The 19,164-nt window shown below is 38.1% G+C and overlaps 1 protein-coding gene across 1 annotated transcript in view; it reads right to left on the bottom strand.

Annotated features, from left to right (window-relative positions):
- Nucleotides 1-703: 703 nt before the first annotated feature.
- ZRANB1 (zinc finger RANBP2-type containing 1) overlaps nucleotides 704-19,164 on the bottom strand; it is a gene marked incomplete at both ends in the record, with an annotated part of 44,876 nt that continues 26,415 nt past the window's right edge. The window contains 7 exons of the mRNA XM_079705275.1: nucleotides 704-922; nucleotides 2,125-2,354; nucleotides 2,460-2,589; nucleotides 4,125-4,245; nucleotides 12,283-12,481; nucleotides 14,782-14,853; nucleotides 17,042-17,195. Coding sequence (XP_079561401.1) covers nucleotides 704-922; nucleotides 2,125-2,354; nucleotides 2,460-2,589; nucleotides 4,125-4,245; nucleotides 12,283-12,481; nucleotides 14,782-14,853; nucleotides 17,042-17,195 — 1,125 coding nt within the window. The remainder of the gene's footprint in view (nucleotides 923-2,124; nucleotides 2,355-2,459; nucleotides 2,590-4,124; nucleotides 4,246-12,282; nucleotides 12,482-14,781; nucleotides 14,854-17,041; nucleotides 17,196-19,164) is intronic.

Here is a 19,164-nt window from a genome sequence, read left to right as displayed (position 1 = left end):
CAAAACAAGGGAACGATGTCTATGCAAAGTTCACTCAATAAAAAATCCTTACTTGTCTTACAGTTTGTTCCTTAAAGATTTGATTTTATTTTATTGGGCACAACAGGAACTAAGTTATTAATAAAAATAAAAGCTTGTTTTTATTTTTATGTTTTGCTGTGGATAATTTGTACAAAAAGTTTCCAAATCTCTAACGAGCTCTGGTGAGAAATCACGTAAAATGGATCTTTTAAGATGCAAGTAGAATGCCAGGTTCTACTTAAAAAAGAATTCTCTCAAAGGAACAAAGAGCGATCTGCCATGTGCTTTTGGAGGTGCCCATGCTGGAAAAAACTTCTCAATAATATGAAGATGCTGGTACAACTTTTCCTATTACACAACTTCTTACACAACCACATGCGTTACATTTATAGACAGATTTACAATTTGAAAGGAAAAAAGTTCTGTCTTAATAAAATTCATTTTTTTACAAACTGTAGTCCAAAGTTCTGTCTCCTCACACAGCAGATGCATCATCTCCGTTGGGTGTGGATCAGAAAAACCCTTCCAAGCAGATCCTGCCAGATTCGCTTCATTTCGTGCCATGCACTCTGCCTGGAGCACCACGGTAACCCGGAGGTCACCACAGTAACCCGGAGGTCACCACGGTAACCCGGAGGTCACCACAGAGCCGGTACCTCGCTCTTCTGCTCTTTGATTCTCTTCATTCATCTTCATCATCTTCGTCTTCCTCCCCATCAGACAGGGATGTACAAGGCCGGATCTGTCGGTAGCGGTCAAGCCATTTTTCTACCATTTGTGTGACCAGAGGGTGATTTCGCCGCCGAGAGCTCTTCTGCATGGCCACGAGGACTCCTCCCTCAGTCACACAGCAGTCCAGCCACTCCCTGAGCAGCTTTTCTTGCTGTTCCTCATTACCTAGCTTTTAGAGGAATGTGAAGAAGACGGAAAATAATACAACAGATCAGAGACTTGACAGGAAAAATTTAACAGAAACCTACAGCTGGTATGATTAATGAAAAAGGCCAGAGCAACGAAGTGCTTCAACGTGGTTTCCACCTCTCATCAATTTTATGTTTAAAACCCAGTTTCCTATGGTTAAATAGAAAAAAACATCAGTGGGAAAATTCACAGGAAAACCTAGAGGGAAGAATAGCCTAGTAATAAGTTAATTTGTTTGATATAATAGCAAAAAGCAAATGTTATCTAATAAGCTGATCCTGGCAAAGAAAAAGCTAGAAAGAGAAAGTTGCAGCTTCAAACAGAACAAGGTAAGTTTACTCAGAACGTATAGAGGCCTGAGTTACAAAAATTATCTATGAACTTTTTTCTTACTATCACGGTTATAAAAAGTTTATAATTATTACTAGTATATGAGATAAAAGACCAATAATTTTATAAGAATTTGGGCTTTCTGAGAGCGCTCTTTTACACATTCTCGCCACCTCCCCCGCCGGGCGCGCGCCACCCTCTCCCCGCAGCTCCAGTGACCTCCCACCTGGCGTCCTGCCCCTGTTCCCACCACTGCCCAGGTATCTAGTCTCAACCGAGTTGCCAGTATTCCTCTTCTGGGCAAACTGGCTGTTGGCTCCCCAGCGTACCCAGAATAAAGCCAAAGATTTAAAAGACCGCTGACGACCCCATGCCACCCCTTAACCTCTCAGCCTCGTCTCTCCTCCCGTGCCCAATCCCCACAAGCCACACTGGCTTGAGCTTCCCTCTACCTACAACTCTCTTCCCCCAGATTCCGCGAGACCCCTTCCTCTCTCAGGTCTCAGTGCAGGCGTCACCTCCTCGGTGACGCCTTACCTTGGGCCCCTGGTGGCCCCCTCATCCCCCTCACCCCATCTTTTTACTTTTCTCCTCAGCACTCAGCACTACCTGAGGGCCAGGACTTTGGTCTTCACTGCTGTATCTCTGCACAACACATCCTACACAGCCATTCTGAAAAGATAAATTTCAAAGTCTGTCTGACCAGGATTTATAGAAAGTGACAACCACTACGACCAAATTCAAAACTGTAAGTGGTAGTACAGATAATACTGCACCTGAAAGACACACTAGGCTGGGTTCTGGTACACTGCTGCTACTTTAAGTAATTAATACAAGAAACAGGCTTCTTACCTCCTGAGCAGAAAGAAAGTGCACATGGAGTAACTTCCTTTCACTGTCAACCAGAGGCAGAAATGTAATGGTGACATCGTCATCGGTGTTCAGGTTAGCACCAGCACCTCGGTTACCATAGCCATCATTTTCCATGGCAACCAAAGCAGAGAAGTGGCCCCTTGTATAGCCCAGAGCAATCGGACTTTTCCAACAAAAACTCTGTTCCCACAACAAAGGCAAATACACACCTGGAAAGAGGGAAGAAAGTCACAATGAGATTTTCAGGATGTGACTGCAATGTGCATTAAAATAATAAACAAGAAAGTTCCAAAATACTCATGATAATGGCTTACCTTGAAACCGAGTATATCCCAAAGTTTCTCCCCGGAAACTTTTATAATATTTTACTCCATAAACTATAATTGGTCGTCTAAGAATATGTGCAAGTACAAAAATGTGGGTCTGTTCCAAACTTGCTCCAGGCTGTACAGAACAAAATAAAAGAAAGCAAATTCTCTTTAAAACATTTATTACCACCCCGGAAAACCGACGTGTATAACACAACGCTACCCTCCTTCATTACACTATCTCAATTCATTTAAAAAATATAGTAATACTACTGTCAAACTAAAGAGTTTGATTCCTCAAATAGCAAAGTCCAATAAAAGAAATCTGCAAAGTTTATGTACAGGTATCCTTCATTATCCAAACTCAAGAACTGAACACATTTGGTTAAATATTGATTTCAGAAACAAGAGATTCAGACAGCAAAGGAAGGTTGATTTATATAACTGCCTTCTGGTTAAGTTACTTGTGAAAGTACTACCTACAGCAAGGTCCACCCGAAGTAAGCTTCGTTATTTGACACAAATAATAATGAGCTTTGTTATTTCACACAAACATAAATGGCTGCATCACCTAAGGCAAGAACATGCAACAGGTCTCCCTTCCCCCTATGATGATTCCGACGGCACCTTTACAGGAGGTACATGTCTCAGGTGTAAAAGTCACTGTGAACCCTGCCCAAATGGCCCAAAGACAGAAGGTACTTCCCTCAGAGGGTACTAATGAATTATGATGCTTTCTGCCAAGAAAAGAAGTGGTTTGTTGTGCATATATTTGAAGTTTACAGTTAAGTATATTAATATGCTTCATAAAATAAAACTAGCATGAGCGTGAGGGACAGTCCTACACAATACATCCATAAAAGTTCATTCCCAAGTTAGTTGCTCATTCCTGTCCACGGCACCTTCTCCTTGGCCTACGTCACGTGGACAGGGGCCCCTCACCTGGGGAGCCTTATGAAGATCACAACTTGATCCTCAGGGGCCTGACAGCTCAGCATCAGCACCCACTACTAGCACAGTGATCTTGGGGAAGTGTCCCCTCGGACACAGAATGGGAGCTAACCCGCAGGTAGGTAAAACAGGCATAAAGCCACCACTTTTAAATTTTTTAATTTATTATTTTTTAGAAGTTTTATTGGAGTTGAGTTGATTTACAATGTCGTGTTAGTTTCTGCTGTACAGCAAAGTGAATTGTTATACATATACCTAGATCCACTCTTTTTTAGATTCTTTTCCCATATAGGTCATTACAGAGTATTGAGTAGAGTTCCCTGTGCTACACAGTAGGTCCTTATTAGCTATCTATTTTATATATAATAGTGTGTGTATGTCAATCCCAAAAAGTCACCTTTCTGTGAGGACAATATAACTGAAGAGTAATCTGAGGAAATATTTAAGAAGTTAGAATCACCAAGTACAACTTTTATTTGGACAGTTTTTTAATCACTTAATATAAGAAACATGTTGCCTGCCCTGTTCTGCAGTGAGGACCTGCCTATGGTCCCAGAGCTGATAAACAGCAGTCACTAGAGCCCACGTCACCTGCTGCCAAGTCAAGCGCTCTTCCCTTCACGCCACACTGCCTCCCACAGGGTCTGCATGTAAACCAAGGCATTCAGAGCAGCCGCCCCACTCTTCTCATAGGAGCGACGCGCCCTGAAGCACTCTTACCTGACTAGCCAGAGAGAGTATAAATGCCCAGTCTTCTTGCCACTGTTCTTCTCTCAAGGAAAAATGTAAACCAAAGCTCTGAGAATACCAGGACTCCCAGTCTTTCCAACGTGTATAAAACCTAAAAGCAACAGAGTAACAAAGAAGCCTTTCTATAAACAGTTCATTTAATGTTCCAATCATTTATTTAATGTGGTCTTTAAGCAATTCAAATGCAGAGATTAATAATTAATTTTACCTGGCTTGCAGCGTATTTTTCCAATTAAAAATGCCTCCTTTCTGCTAGCAGACATCTTTTAACATATCCTCAGACATAATTTGATTCACCACCCACCAAATTTTCATCAAAACTACAAACACTAGTGATGAGAACAGTTGATTTCAATTGTCTACTACTGGTTTACAAATTAAAAATAAAAACACTCAAAATTGTCTGAGAGGTTGGATAAAAACCAAAGACACTACATTTCTCCATTAATGAATAGTATCCACTACTTGGTCACAGACTAGAAATAGCCCATGTGTTTACAAGAATATCAAAATCACTTCCTTGAGATTTCATTAAATAAAATTATTTGATTATCACATGACAGTCAAAAAGATCACTGTAACTACAAGAACAATCCCTTCTTCATGCTTAATACCTCTTTAAATACTTCAGCCTAATAAATTATGAAGACTAAAAATCAAACTAGGCCACTGGTAGACTGAATTACTAAAAGCAAAACATTCTTTTTTTTTAGATCTAGTATACAAATTAAATAAAGCCAGATATAATTATGCTCAAAACTGTGATCCACTGTCTTACAAAACTAACCAGCAAAGACCTCTGAAGACATTTAACCTGTTTGTAACATTACATTCCTCTCACATGTAGTGAACTATCAGAAACCCCCAATACTTTTATGTATTTGAATTCTAGGTAAAAGAATCAAAAGATCAGAAAACATTCTTTTGCTGTTGTTGAAAAGGTATTAAATGTCTTTGTGTCGCACGTTTCTTTAGAGTAACTTAATGCAGGGCTCCGTAAAAAGTAAATTAATATATTTTAGATTTAAAAAAGAATGTTACTGAGGCTTAACTCTTGTTTGATTAGAAAAAAAAACTTTTCTATGCCAGATAACCATAGGTTTTTTCTTTTTAAATCAAGAATGTAAGTTTCAATGCCAAATGTTTAAAAATAAAATATGGATATTCCTCTTTTAAAACACCTAAGATACACAGAAATATATTTCAATGCACCAATGACAAAATACATTGTTTTAATAAGTTCGAGGAGAAATATCATGAAACACAGAAAGTTGCTGCAGTTAAGAAATTTCTTGGTTGCTGCCTAGGATCATTTTATGAATGAGATACCTAAATTTGCCAGAAATCAAATGATGACTTCACTCAAAACTCAAGACGACTGCAGAAAAAGGGTGTTCAAAGAATATATTTTAAAAATAAGCATGTTCAAATAATCACACCCACCACACAAAGACCTAAACACTCAAGCTACCTGGCTCACTGAGAACAGACAAGAAAACCAAATCCAGGAATACAAGACCAAGCGGGACAGCAAGTTTGGCTTTAACATTCAGAAGTCAAGTCCGGGCCTTCCTGGTGGCGCAGTGGTTAAGAATCTGCCTGCCAATGCAGGGGACACGGGTTTGAGCCCTGGTCCACGAAGATCCCACATGCCGCAGAGCAACTAAGCCCGTGCGCCACAACTACTGAGCCTGCGCTCTAGAGCCCACGTGCCCCAACTAATGAAGCCCGTAGCCCCCGCTCGCCACAACTAGAGAAAGCCCGCGAGCAGCAACGAAGACCCAATGCAGCCAAAAATAAATAAATTTATTTTTTAAAAAAGTCAATTCCACATTCATGGGTGAATTCCACATTCAGTGCAATCTCTATCAAAATCTCAGAGGACTTTTCTGCAGAAGCTAGAACCTAAAATTTATCTAGAAATCCAAAGAATTCAGAATAGCAAAAAGAATCTTGAAAAAGAAGTATAAAGTTGGAAGACTTATACTCCAGATTTCAAAACCTACCACAAAGCTACAATCATCAAGAAGGTCTAATGTCGGCATCAGGACAGACATACATATCAACAGGAAAACATTGAGAGTCCAGAAATAAACTTTTACTTTTATGGTCAAATACTTTTTGACAAAAGTACCAAGGCATTTGAATGGGAAAAAAAAAATAAACAGTGCTGGGACAACTGGATATCCATGCAAAACAGATGATTTTAGATCTTTAACTCACACCTTCAATACAAATTAGCTCAAAATGGGTCACAGACTTTAAATGTAAAAGCTAAAACTATGAAATTCCTAGATGAAAACACAGGAATAAAACTTTAAAATTTAAAAACTGTAAACAACTATAATAAATATGCTAAGGGATCTAATGGAAAAAGAGAGCATGCAAGAACAGATGGGCAATGCAAGAAGAAAGATGGAAATCCTAAGAAAGAGCCAAAATGAAATGCTAGAGATCAAAAACACCAACAGAAATGAAGAACATTTTTGATAGGCTTATAGTGGACTGGATACAGTTAAGCAAAGAACCTCATGAAGATACATCAATACAAACCCCCAAATCTAAAAGGCAAATATAACACATATAGAAAAAAAAAAAGTGAATTTCAAATAACCATGGGACAACTACAAAAGGTATAACATACAAATGACAATAATAGAGGGAGAAAAAAGAAAGTAACGGAAGAAATATTTGAAACAATAATGACTGAGAATCTCACCAAATTAATGTCAGACACCATACCACAGATCCAGGAAGCTCAGAGAACACCAAGAAGGAAAAATATCAGAAAAACTACACCTAGGCATATCATATTCAAACAACAGAAAACTAAAGAAAAAAGTCCTGAAAGAAGACAGAGTATAAAAAACACCTACCTGGGACTACCCTGGTGGCACAGTGGTTAAGAATCCGCCTGGCAATGCAGGGAACACAGGTTCGAGCCCTGATCCGGGAAGATTCCACATGCCACAGAGCAACTAAGCCCGTGCGCCACAACTACGGAGCCTGTGCTCTAGAGGCCATGAGCCACAACCACTGAGCCCACGTGCTACAACTACTGAAGCCCATGTGCCTAGAGTTCGTGCTCCACAACAAGAAAAGCCACTGCAATGAGAAACCTGCACAATGCAGTGAAGAGTAGCTCCCGCTCGCCACAACTAGAGAAAGCCCACGCACAGCAACCAAGACCCAACGCAGCCAAAAGTAAATAAATAAATAAATTTATTTTAAAAACCCAAAAAACAAAAAACACCTGCCTATGCAGAAACAAAAGATAAGAATTATATCTGACTTCTCAGAAACCATGCAAGCAAGAAGAGAATGAAGTGAAATATTTTAAAAGTTGAGACAAAAAAAACACCAACCTAGAATTCTATATCCTGTGAAATTATCCTTCAAAAGTAAAAGAGAAATAAAGTCTTTCTCAGACAAATAAAAATGGAGGGAATTTGTTGCCAGAGACCCGGTTCACAGGAAATGTTAAAAGAAGTTCTTTACAAAGAAGGAAAATAACATAGATCAAAAATTTTGATCTACATAAAAAAAGGAAGAGCATTAAGAAATAAATTGAAGATAAAATTAAAACTTTTTATTTTTATTCTTAATTGATCTAACAGATAATAGTTTATTCAAAATAATAATATATTTGATTATGCATGCTTATGTATATATATATATTGTGTGTGTGTGCGCGCATGAGCGTGTGTGCAGGTATGTGCTTATGTGTGCTTACATATAAGTGAAATGAATGACAATAAAGATACAAGGGACAGAAAGGAGGAATTAGGATTATTTTGTTATTATGAGGTAATGACACTACCCATGAAGTGGTACAGTGTTATTTGAAAGCGGACTTGGATTAACTGTAAAAATATACTGCAAACTCTAGGGCAACCACTAATAAAAGTCAAAAAAAGAAGTATAACTGATATGCTAAGAAAGAGAAAACAGAATCATAAAATGCTCAACTAGAAACATGAAAGAAAAAGAGTGAAAGACAAAAACAGGAACACAGAACAGGGCAACAAAGAGAAAACAGTTACAAACATGGCAGTTATGAATCCAACTGTATCAATAACCACTTTGAATGTCAATGATCTAAATGTAATAATGCTGACAACATCAAATGCTGGCAAGGATATGGAGCAACAGGAATGCTCATTCATTGCTGGTGGGAATGCATGACAGTACTGCCACCTTGGAAGATCGATTGGCAGTTTCTCACAAAACTAAACACATACTCTTATTAGATAATCCAGCTATTACGAACTTTGGTGTTTACCCAAAGGAACTGAAAATCTATGAACACACAAAGCCCTGCATATGGAAGTTTACAGCAGCTTTATTCATAACTGCCAAAACTTGCAAGCAAAGTGTCCTTCAGAATGGATAAAATGGGTACATCCAGACAATGAAGTACTTTTCAGCCTTACAAAGAAATGAGCTATCTACGCCATGAAAAAACAGAGGAACCCTAAATGCATATTACGAAGTGAAAGCAGCTGATCTGAAATGGCTACATATTATATGACTCCAACCACATGACAGTGTGGAAAAGGCAAAAACAATAGAGACAGTAAAAAGACCAGTGGTTGCCAGAGTTAGGGAGGAGGAAAGGATGCACTCTGGCAGAGCACAGAGGATTTTGGGGCATTGAAAATACTCTCTCTGACACTATAATTGTAATTCTCTGTTCAATACTATCAATATAATGGTGGACACATGTCATTACACATTTGTCCAAAATCGCAGAATGTATACTAAGATGAACCCTAATGTGAACTACGGACTTTCGGTAATAAGAATATTGTCAGTGTCGGTTCATCACTTGTCACAAACATACCACTTTGTGGGGGATGTTCGGAATGGGCGGTTATGCGTAGGGGGACATGGCAAACAACGGTGCCTTCCTTTCCGTTGTGCTGTGAACTAAAACTGCTCTCAACAAATTAAGGTCTAAAAATGTATATAGAGAGGCACAATAATAAGTTATCCAAAGATGATATTTCTAAAAGAACTGATTTTTCCCCCTATTTATATTAATTACTCCCATTTGGCTCTCTATTTGGATTGACATGTCAATCAAAGGCAACTACAATATTCCATCTTGAGCACCTGAGCCGGTTCAAATCATAGGCACCCAACGGAACAGCACAGCTACCACCACAAAAAGAATGTCCTCTCTTGAAGTGACAGGAGGAAGGGCTTAAATAAAAGAAAGTTACTTTCTCAGTTCTCATTTAGATATTTTATGACTTAAAAAAAGTCTCATCCCACCTGATTTGGATTATGAGCAAAGGAAACCCTAGCAAAAAGCTGATTTAAAAGGAGACTGCACAAGTGATATACTGGCTGTTCCTCTCCTGACCTAGGACAGGGCCCTCTCATTCTACCTTCTAATAGTCATATAAGAGCCCAGTCAACAAACCTGTCACAACTCAAAAGAGTCAACAATTTAACCGTTATTCAGTAAGGCTAATACATTTGACCCACATCACTGATGCCTTGAATCTACGGCAACAATGCTTCCTCTCTCCCCATTTGATAATCTTCATCCCTTCTCCACCCCAAGACAGTGAAAAGGATGTCTATGTGATCACTACAATCCTTGCAGCTTCCTATGCCTTAACTGTAAAACATCACGTGAAGACCCTGTATGGCAGGGACTGGAGGAGGCGGCACCAAGGTGCTCTTTATTTTAGAAAGCCTGTTCATACGCCAGCAAAGCATCCTTTTAGAACCAAGGCCTCCACTACCAAACCATCTGCTACAACAGCACTTACCAGTGGCTGCACTCATACAACCTAGGTCCTTCTCACTCTTAATAGCCATCTATCTAGCCCATTTTCTACCTCAGATTATGGCCATCTTTTTCTTTTTCTCCCTACTTCCACATTGGACTTTTGAGACTTCAAATGACTCAAAACTAGAATTTCAGTCCTAATACAAATATAAGTGACAACTCCAATCCAGAAGATCACCCACTGCCAGCTTTGAGAAACAGGTAGCATAAAGTTCCTGAACTATTAATAGCCACCAATGTCTTTTTCTTTTTAAAGCCCTCGCAGCTAGGAAAAGTAGGTATCACCTGCTGAAATTTACAGTACACTTTCAACCTTACAACAGGGTCAGAATATTACTGTCAGAGGAAAGGCTGGAGCTGCCTTTTAAAAAGGACTTGCAAAATGGTAGATTTACCAAGGTCCAGATCTAGTTTCCAGGCTGAGCAGCTAGACCTCATCCACACCCAGAGGACAGATCTATCTTTCCAAGGGCAGAGTCACATTAACTAAACCTACAAGACAGCCCTGTAAAACCACAATATCCAAAACGACTCTCATCCTCTCGGTGTGGGCAGGCCCACACAAACAGCCACATCATCATTAGGATGTTGTTTGATGAGCATGTAATCCAATCTAGAGGTCAGACAGACTGAACATTTAATGACATCAGGCTTACCTGGCCTGATGAACCCACATCACAAAAGGAATGGTACTGCCCACACTACCAGATCAATCCAGAGCAGTCGCCCTCCACTAAAAGGCACAAAGTCCTCGCCCCGGGACAAGGGCGGAATGTCTAAACCATCAGTTCTGACTGACACATCCTCTCTGTAGCTATCCAATCAGGTTACCATCTGAATGTACAGTTCAAGACTAGTCATATACTTGATTGACTATTGGATGTTTTTTAAAAAAACGGATATTTTTGAGACAAGCTGAAAGTGTGATTTGGACTGTATGCTAGATAACTGAGTCGATGCTGATTTTCTTAGATGTGGTGATGACGATGTGGTTGGGTAGGAGAATGTCCTTGTTCTTTTTTTTTTTTTTTACAACTTTATTGGAGTATAACTGCTTCACAATGGTGTATTAGTTTCTGCTTTATAACAAAGTGAATCAGTTATACATATACATATGTTCCCATATCCCTTCCCTCTTGCGTCTCCCTCCCTCCCACCCTCCCTATCCCACCCCTCTAGGTGGTCACAAAGCACGGAGCTGATCTCCCTGTGCTATGCGGCTGCTTCCCACTAGCTATCTACCTTACGTTTGGTAGTGTATATATGTCCATGCCTCTCTCGCTTTGTCACAGCTTACCCTTCCCCCTTCCCATATCCTCAAGTCCATTCTCTAGTAGGTCTGTGTCTTTCTTCCCATCTTACCCCTAGGTTCTTCATGACATTTTTTTTCTTATATTCCATATGTATGTGTTAGCATACGGTATTTGTCTTTCTCTTTCTGACTTACTTCACTCTGTATGACAGACTCTAGGTCTATCCACCTCATTACAAATAGCTCAATTTCATTTCTTTTTATGGCTGAGTAATATTCCATTGTATATATGTGCCACATCTTCTTTATCCATTTATCGGATGATGGACACTTAGGTTGTTTCCATCTCCGGGCTATTGTAAATAGAGCTGCAATGAACATTTTGGTACATGATCCTTGTTCTTAAAAGATGCATGCTGAAACACTGAAGGGTAAAGCATCAGGATGCCTAAAACTAACTGGCAAAGGGGAGTGTTTAGGTACATAGAGATGGAGCACCTGTGGCAAAATGTTAACAATTAACAACTGGTCAATCCAATGAAGGAGATGTTGGGGTCCCTCGCACTGATTTTTTTTTTTAACTTTTCTGTGGATTTGAAAATTTGCAAAATAAAACATGGTCTTAAGACTACCTGTCTCAGGAAGAAAAACTCGTAATACACAATCAATATAATCTCTTAAAGTTGAACAGAAATACGAAATCAAAGCTACTTTAAAATATGAGCACCAGAGCTGACCAACAGACACGAAATACAGTGTACATATGTAGTTTACAATTTTCCGCTAGCCACACTAAAAATAAATAAACAGGTGAAACCAAAAAAAATAAAATATGAGCAAAGACCTTTCTATATTTAAGACCACTACTACAACTTCAAATGTTTCTATTTTAAAGCTTAGCAAAAAGATATAAAAACCACTGAGATGTTCAAAGTGTCTCAGTGTCGAAAACCGAAGTTTTTTTCCCCCTAGCTTCCACAGAAAATATAACAGACAAAAAGTATCCCACCACTGTAAGGAAATGATTCAGCCAGTGCACTCCTGGATTTAAAAAGGGAAGGATGTCAGCTCACCAATGTGAACAGTCATGTAGGCTGTCATGCAGGGCTTTCCGAAGCACCGAGTCCTTGTCATAAATGCCCCAGGTAGCTTGTAGTACTGAATCAAGTAAGCAGTCTCCTGCAGTTCGGTTCCAAAGTGCATACAGTCGACTGTCCAAACGTGTAGCCAATTCCAAGGACCAGTTTATAATTGGAGATTCTTCTTCTAACTCTATATGAAGAATTTAAATAACATGTTCATATAAAACATTAATAAAGGAAATTGAAGATGATTCAAAGAAATGGGAAGAGATCCCATGCTCTTGGATTGGAAGAATTAATATCGTTAAAGTGGCCACACTACCCAAAGCAATCTACAGATTTAACACGATCCCTATCAAATTACCCATGACATTTTTCACAGAACTAAAACAAATAATCCTAAAATTTACATGGAACCATAAAAGACCCAGGACTGCCAAAGCAATCCTGAGGAAAAAGAATAAAGCAGGAGATCTAACCTTCCCAAACTTCAGACAATTACTACAGTAATCAAAACAGCATGGTATTGGCACAAAAACAGACATACGGATCAAAGGAACAGAATAGAAAGTCCAGAAATAAACCCGCACACCTATGGTCAATTAATCTTCAACAAAGGAGGCAAGAATATACAACGGGAAAAAGACAGTCTCTTCAGCAAGTAGTGTTGGGAAAGTTGGACAGATGCATGTAATAAAGTTAGAACACACCCTCACACCACACACAAAAATAAACTCAAAATGACTTAAAAGACTCAAATACAAGACATCACACCATAAAACTTCTAGAAAAGGACACAGGCAAAACATTCGCTGATATAAATCGTACCATTCTTTTCCTTAGGTCAGTCTCCCAAAGCAATAGAAATACAAACAAAAATAAACAAATGGGACCTAATCAAACTTAACAAGCTTTTACACAGCAAAGGAAACCGTAAACAAAACAAAAAATCAACCTATGGAATGGGAGAAAATATTTGCAAACGATTTGACTGACAAGGGCTTAATTTCCAAAATATACAAACAGCTCATACAACTCAACAACAGAAAAACAAACAACCCAATTGAAAAATGGGTAGAAGACCTAAACAGACATTTCACCAAAGACATACACATGGCCAACAGGCACATGAAAAGGTGCTCAACATCGCTAATTACTGGAGAAATGCAAATCAAAACTAGAATGATATACCACCTCACGCTGGTCAGAGTGATCATTATTAAAAAGTCTACAAATAACAAATGCTGGAGAGGGTGTGGAGAAAAGGGAACCCTCCTACACTGTTGGTGGAAATGTAAGCTGGTACAGCCATTATGGAAAACAGTATGGAGATTGCTCAAAAAACTAAAAATAGAGTTGCCATACGATCCAGCAATCCCACTCCTGGGCACATATCTGGACAAAACTATAATTCAAAAAGATAAATGCTCCCCTATGTTCAAAGCAGCACTACTCACAACAGCCAAGACATGGAAACAACCTAAATGTCCATCAACAGATGAATGGATAAAAAGATGTGGTACAATGGAATACTACTCAGCCATAAAAAAGAATGAAATAATGTCATTTGCAGCAACATGGATGGACCTAGAGATTATCATACTAAGTGGAGTAAGTCAGAAAGGGAAAGACAAATACCATATGATATCACTTATATGTGGAATCTAAAATACGACACAAATGAACTTATCTACGAAACAGAAACAGACTCACAGACATAGAGAACAGACTTGTGGTTGCTAATGGGGAAGGGGGGGTGGGAGTTTGGGGTAAGCAGATGCAAACTAGTGTATACAGGATGGATAGGTAACAAGGTCCTACTGCATAGCACAGGGAACTATATTCAATATCCTGTGATAAACCATAATGGAAAAGAACATAAAAAAGAATGTACGTATAACTGATTCACTTTGTTATACAGTAGAAATTAACACAATATTGTAAATCAACTATACTTCAACATAAATAAGTAAATAAATAAATAAAATGTTCATTTTCATGCTTCTGCAATCAAGAAATATTCAGCGGAAGAAAGAACCTGTTCTCTAGAAGTTAATATTTATTATGTAATTTACTAATAAACACCAAAACAATTCTGATCAATTGAAATATAAACCTTTTGAGTAGCTGAAACACCTTAAGGCTCTAGAATAATCACCTTAAGGCTCTAGAATAATTTACTCCATTTTAAAATTCTTCATGATCTATTTTCTAAAAATTTTTAATATGAAAATATACTCATTCTAGAATAGGAAACAGAAAACCAAGATTTAAAAATGTTTATACCTTTATCCACTCTACCACAGTTAAGAGCTATGAATGAGCACTTCTAAGAGCACAATACAACACTGTTCTTAAGGACATTACATTTTCAATTTAAAGTAGATACAAAATATGTTGACCATACACCAAACTATTCCAAACCTTACAAAGCAAAAAGTTTATTGAAATCAATAAAAGATAAATTATACTCATTAATTCCATGCTTACCTTTTTGAACATCTCTATCAAGCACCTCATCAAATAATTTTTCTTGGACTGTTGGAGGCAAGTCTTCAATATCTACAAAGAAAAACCAGATTTAAAAAATCTTTATATGTCTCATAACTTTAAAAATTTGATGCCAGCATCTAACAGTAACTTCCTCTAAAATGACTCCCTTTCCACTGAAGCCTGTCGAATAGCTTCTTTTAAAAAACATGCATGTATCTCGTGTGTGTGTGTGTGTGTGTGTGTTTATGAGGTGTAAAATATTTCCTTTCTGTACTTCATTATCAAAACTGTGATCTATCTACAAACAATAAAAAGAAAATCATTTGGACCAGTAATTATATACAGCTATTATCAAAACAACAAGAGATAACAAAATGTTGATGAGAATGTGGAGAAAAGGGAACCCTTGCGCACCAGTGGTGGGAATGTAAACTGGTGCAGTCACTATGCAAAACAGTATGAAGTATCCTCAAAAACTTAAAACTATCATATGATCCAGCAATCTCACTTTTGGGTACACAGCCAAAGGATATGACAACAGGGTATAGAAAAGGTATTGGTACCCCCATGTTGGTTGCAGCATTACTCGCAATAGCCAATATATGAAAACAACCTACGTGTCTATCAATGGGTGAATAAATAAAGTAGATGTGATATATCTATACAATGCATTATTATTAAGCCACGAAAAAGAAGAAAATCATGCCATTTGCAACATACAGAAGGGCCTTGGAGACATTATGCTAAGTGAAATCAGCTCAACAGAGAAAGACCAATATTGTAATGGTATTACTTACATATGGAATCTTAAAAAAAAAAAGTCAAACTCATAGAAACAGAGAGTAGAAAAGCAGCTGCCAGGGGCAAGGCAGGAAGGGATAAGGAGAAATTGCTAAAAGAGTACAAACTATAAGCCATAAAATGAAGACAGCTAGGATTAAATGCAAAACATAGTAACAACAGTCAGTAACGCTGTATTGTACAATTGAAATTCACTAAGAGAACAAAACTTAATGTTCTCACCCAAAATATAAATAAATAGATAAATAAATGTGAGGTGATGAATGTGTTAATTAACTAGATGGGGGGAATCTAGTTAATTAACAGTTAACTTTCACAATGTATGTATAAATCAAATCACCACAAAGTACACTTTAAATATTTTACAATTTTCTATGTCAATGATAACTTAATAAAGTTGAAATAAAAGAAAAAAGAACAGAGCTATCTAATATTCAAGTTAAAATAACAACAACAACAAACAAACAAATTTTTGTCTGTTGTCTTCCCTCCATACTCTCAACCTCTGCTCAGGACTGTTATTTTCAGACTTTAGAATCTCCTTATACAAGTTACTGAGCCATTCATTTTGGCACGCAGATTTCTGTTTTCCTCACCTTCTCAAATTCTCTATGCCCTGTTCAGTTTACTAATTGAGTAGTCTAGAGTAAGAAGCATTACCCTTACAAAAAATGTTTTTAACTTACAACTATTTTCAACTTAAAATCTAATCATCACTTGAAGTACTAAGTTTAAATATACAGAGTGCATTTCAAATGAAATTTGTCTGATTTTTAAAAGCTTAGTTGTTATTTTCTACCATTTTGTAAATACCTCTGTTCATATCTCAATATAAAAAAAGCTCAAAACATTCAAAACCAAAATGTAAGTTTTATTTAGAACCTTTTGGTGTTTACTGCATTTATTCAATGCCAACTGACAAAAACAGCTTGGAAGACATTTCCACTTGTCATGGAACTGAAAAATAAAAAGTTGCTTCACAAATATAGTAGAAATTAACGTAGTAAGTGAAGAAAGTAATGACACTTTCAAAAGAATGCCAGTATCTTTGACTCAAATAACTTGACTCTACCCATCAAAAACTCATGTCCTGATCTTATCTCCTAATATCAGGTAACCAACAGTTATCTATGAAAAGAAAAAGAAAAAAAGCAGACTGATAATATTCTAAAGTAAAAACAAAGAGAAAAATAAATGGATAAAACAGACTTTTTTAAATATCTGAGGCCCACAAAGAAGTCACTTATTATCAGCTGCTGTCTTCCTGTCAGCTCTAAGGCATTACTTTATAAATGGCCCTTGTACTGGTCACTTCCAGTAAAACAGGGTAATCAAGTAATTTAAGATCCACATATAGTAGCTAAGTTATCTGTTTTCTAACAGAAACATTTTCATTCAGACATCAAAAAATTATAATAAAGTGGAAATTTATTTTCACACAGAGATTTGGAGTTACCTGCTGGCAACGTAAATGTTACAAGGTCAGTTAGGAAATAGCAAGCAAAATCCCCCTTTCTCTGATGAAGAGAGGCAGCTATCTCACGCCGGATTTGCTCTGTCAGTTCAGGACACACCATTGCTGGAATACACTTTGCGGCTTGTTGAGACACCTTAAATACAAAAGAAACTTTCCTCTACATCTCATTTATCATCAGTGGAAGCAGAAAACAATAGTGTGTAAAAGAAATTACCAAAATTTCCCAGGAACTCAAGGTGCTTTTGTTGTTGTTTTAAATATATGAGGTACTGGGTGTTATTTCCTCAATAGTATAAGTATATATCAGTACAACTTCCCTGGAAAACAGTGATAAAAATGCTTTACCCTCTCAACTCAGTAGTTCTACCTTCTAGTGGAGTTTATCCCAAGGAAATACACAAAGATGCGTATAAAAATTTATGTAAAATGATGTTGTTCACAAATGTTCATCACAGGAGCGGGAGGGAGGACAGAAAACAAAGCAAGAATAACCGTCGAGCCCCTAATAAAAACATTCTTAATAAACGGAATTCTAGCTCATGGAGAAAGAGGCAAGTACACACACTCTTCTCCTGCTCTGTTAAGAAGAGTTCAAATACCTTGACTTACAATAAAGAAACGCATGATTTTTTTAAATAAATTTATTTATTTTTAGTTATTTTTGGCTGTGTTGGGTCTTCATTGCTATGCGCGGGCTTTCTCTAGTTGCAGCAAATGGGGGCTACTCTTCATTGCAGTGCGCGGGCTTCTCATTGCGGTGGCTTCTCCTGTTGCGGAGCACGGGCTCCAGGCGCGCGGGCTTCAGTAGTTGTGGCTTGCGGGATCTAGAGCACAGGTTCAGCAGTTGTGGCGCACGGGCTTAGTTGCTCTGCGGCATGTGGGATCTCCCTGGATCAGGGATCAAACCCGTGTCCCCTGCACTGGCAGGTGGATTCCTAACCTTTAAACGGTTAGTTCCCAATGACTTCAAATCCCTCCCCACTTGTTACAATTCTGATTTTTTTTTTTTTTTTCTGTTTTTGGCCGCACCACACAGCACGCGGGATCTTAGTTCCCCGACCAGGGATCAAACCCGCAGCCCCTGCTGTGGAAGCACGGCATCTTAACCACTGGACCGACAGGGAAGTCCCTATAATTCTTAATTTTTTTAAAAAGCATCTGGCTTTTTAAAAAAAAGAAAAGTGTAGAAGTGTAGAACAGACAACAAATCTCTGCAGCAGTACAATTCGATGGGAATGAAATCTGAGCCCCGGTGTAGTGAGCACTACCACAGAGAACCTCTAAACAAGGAGGTGGCTAGAACTTTCCTGACCTTTTAAAATGATGAATAACAACAAACGATGAAAAGGCATTATCTTACATTTACCTTGTACTCCTTTTGTGGAGCTCAAGAAATCTATATACAGAGAATTCTGAAATCCAAGGTGAGTATCTGCTAAAGAGGAAATGAGTCTGGTGTGACCCTGAGCGACCCAGTTAGCTCTGTTCTCTGCTGTCACTACAGATGCAGCCACTAACCTGGACGACCTTCCTGAATGCAGACTTCTGGTCACAAGTGGGGCTTGGAGCAGCAGATCTTCCAACAAGCCACACAAAGAATAAGTTTTACTGATAATGTCATCTACATAACACACGTGGACAGCTTAATTGTAATTACTATTAAGGTAAGTAAACAGTATTTCAAAAACCCTGCATACCCAACACAACCATTAGACATCCTATTCTGAAAACTACACAAAAATTCAATTCTCCTAAACTTTACTAGCCAGGATTACCAGTAACAATGAAATTGTCACCACATCTTATCTCCATGAGCCCAATCTAAGCAACACTAAACACTGTGGAAAACCAAATATTAAATATTTTCAGAATATAACGGACTATTTCTCAAGTCAAAGCATTAAAATGCATCTCAAAAGTAAATTCAAAAATAGCTTATCCCAATGTGCTAACCCTCGGCCCCTTTCCAAAATCCCGGGAAGATTTTTTTCAAAAACAACTTGGACTGAAACCTGAATATTGCAAACACCCCAAGAGAAACCTTACAGCTGGTGAATGGCCTCTAAGCTTCCTTCTCCCACCACCATCCTTAAGCATATGTC

Source organism: Hyperoodon ampullatus (genome assembly GCF_949752795.1).
Source record: "Hyperoodon ampullatus genome assembly, chromosome: 1".
Taxonomy (NCBI): domain Eukaryota; kingdom Metazoa; phylum Chordata; class Mammalia; order Artiodactyla; family Ziphiidae; genus Hyperoodon; species Hyperoodon ampullatus.
The sequence above is the reverse complement of the archived record's forward strand: the minus strand, read 5'-3'. Positions and strand labels throughout refer to the sequence as shown.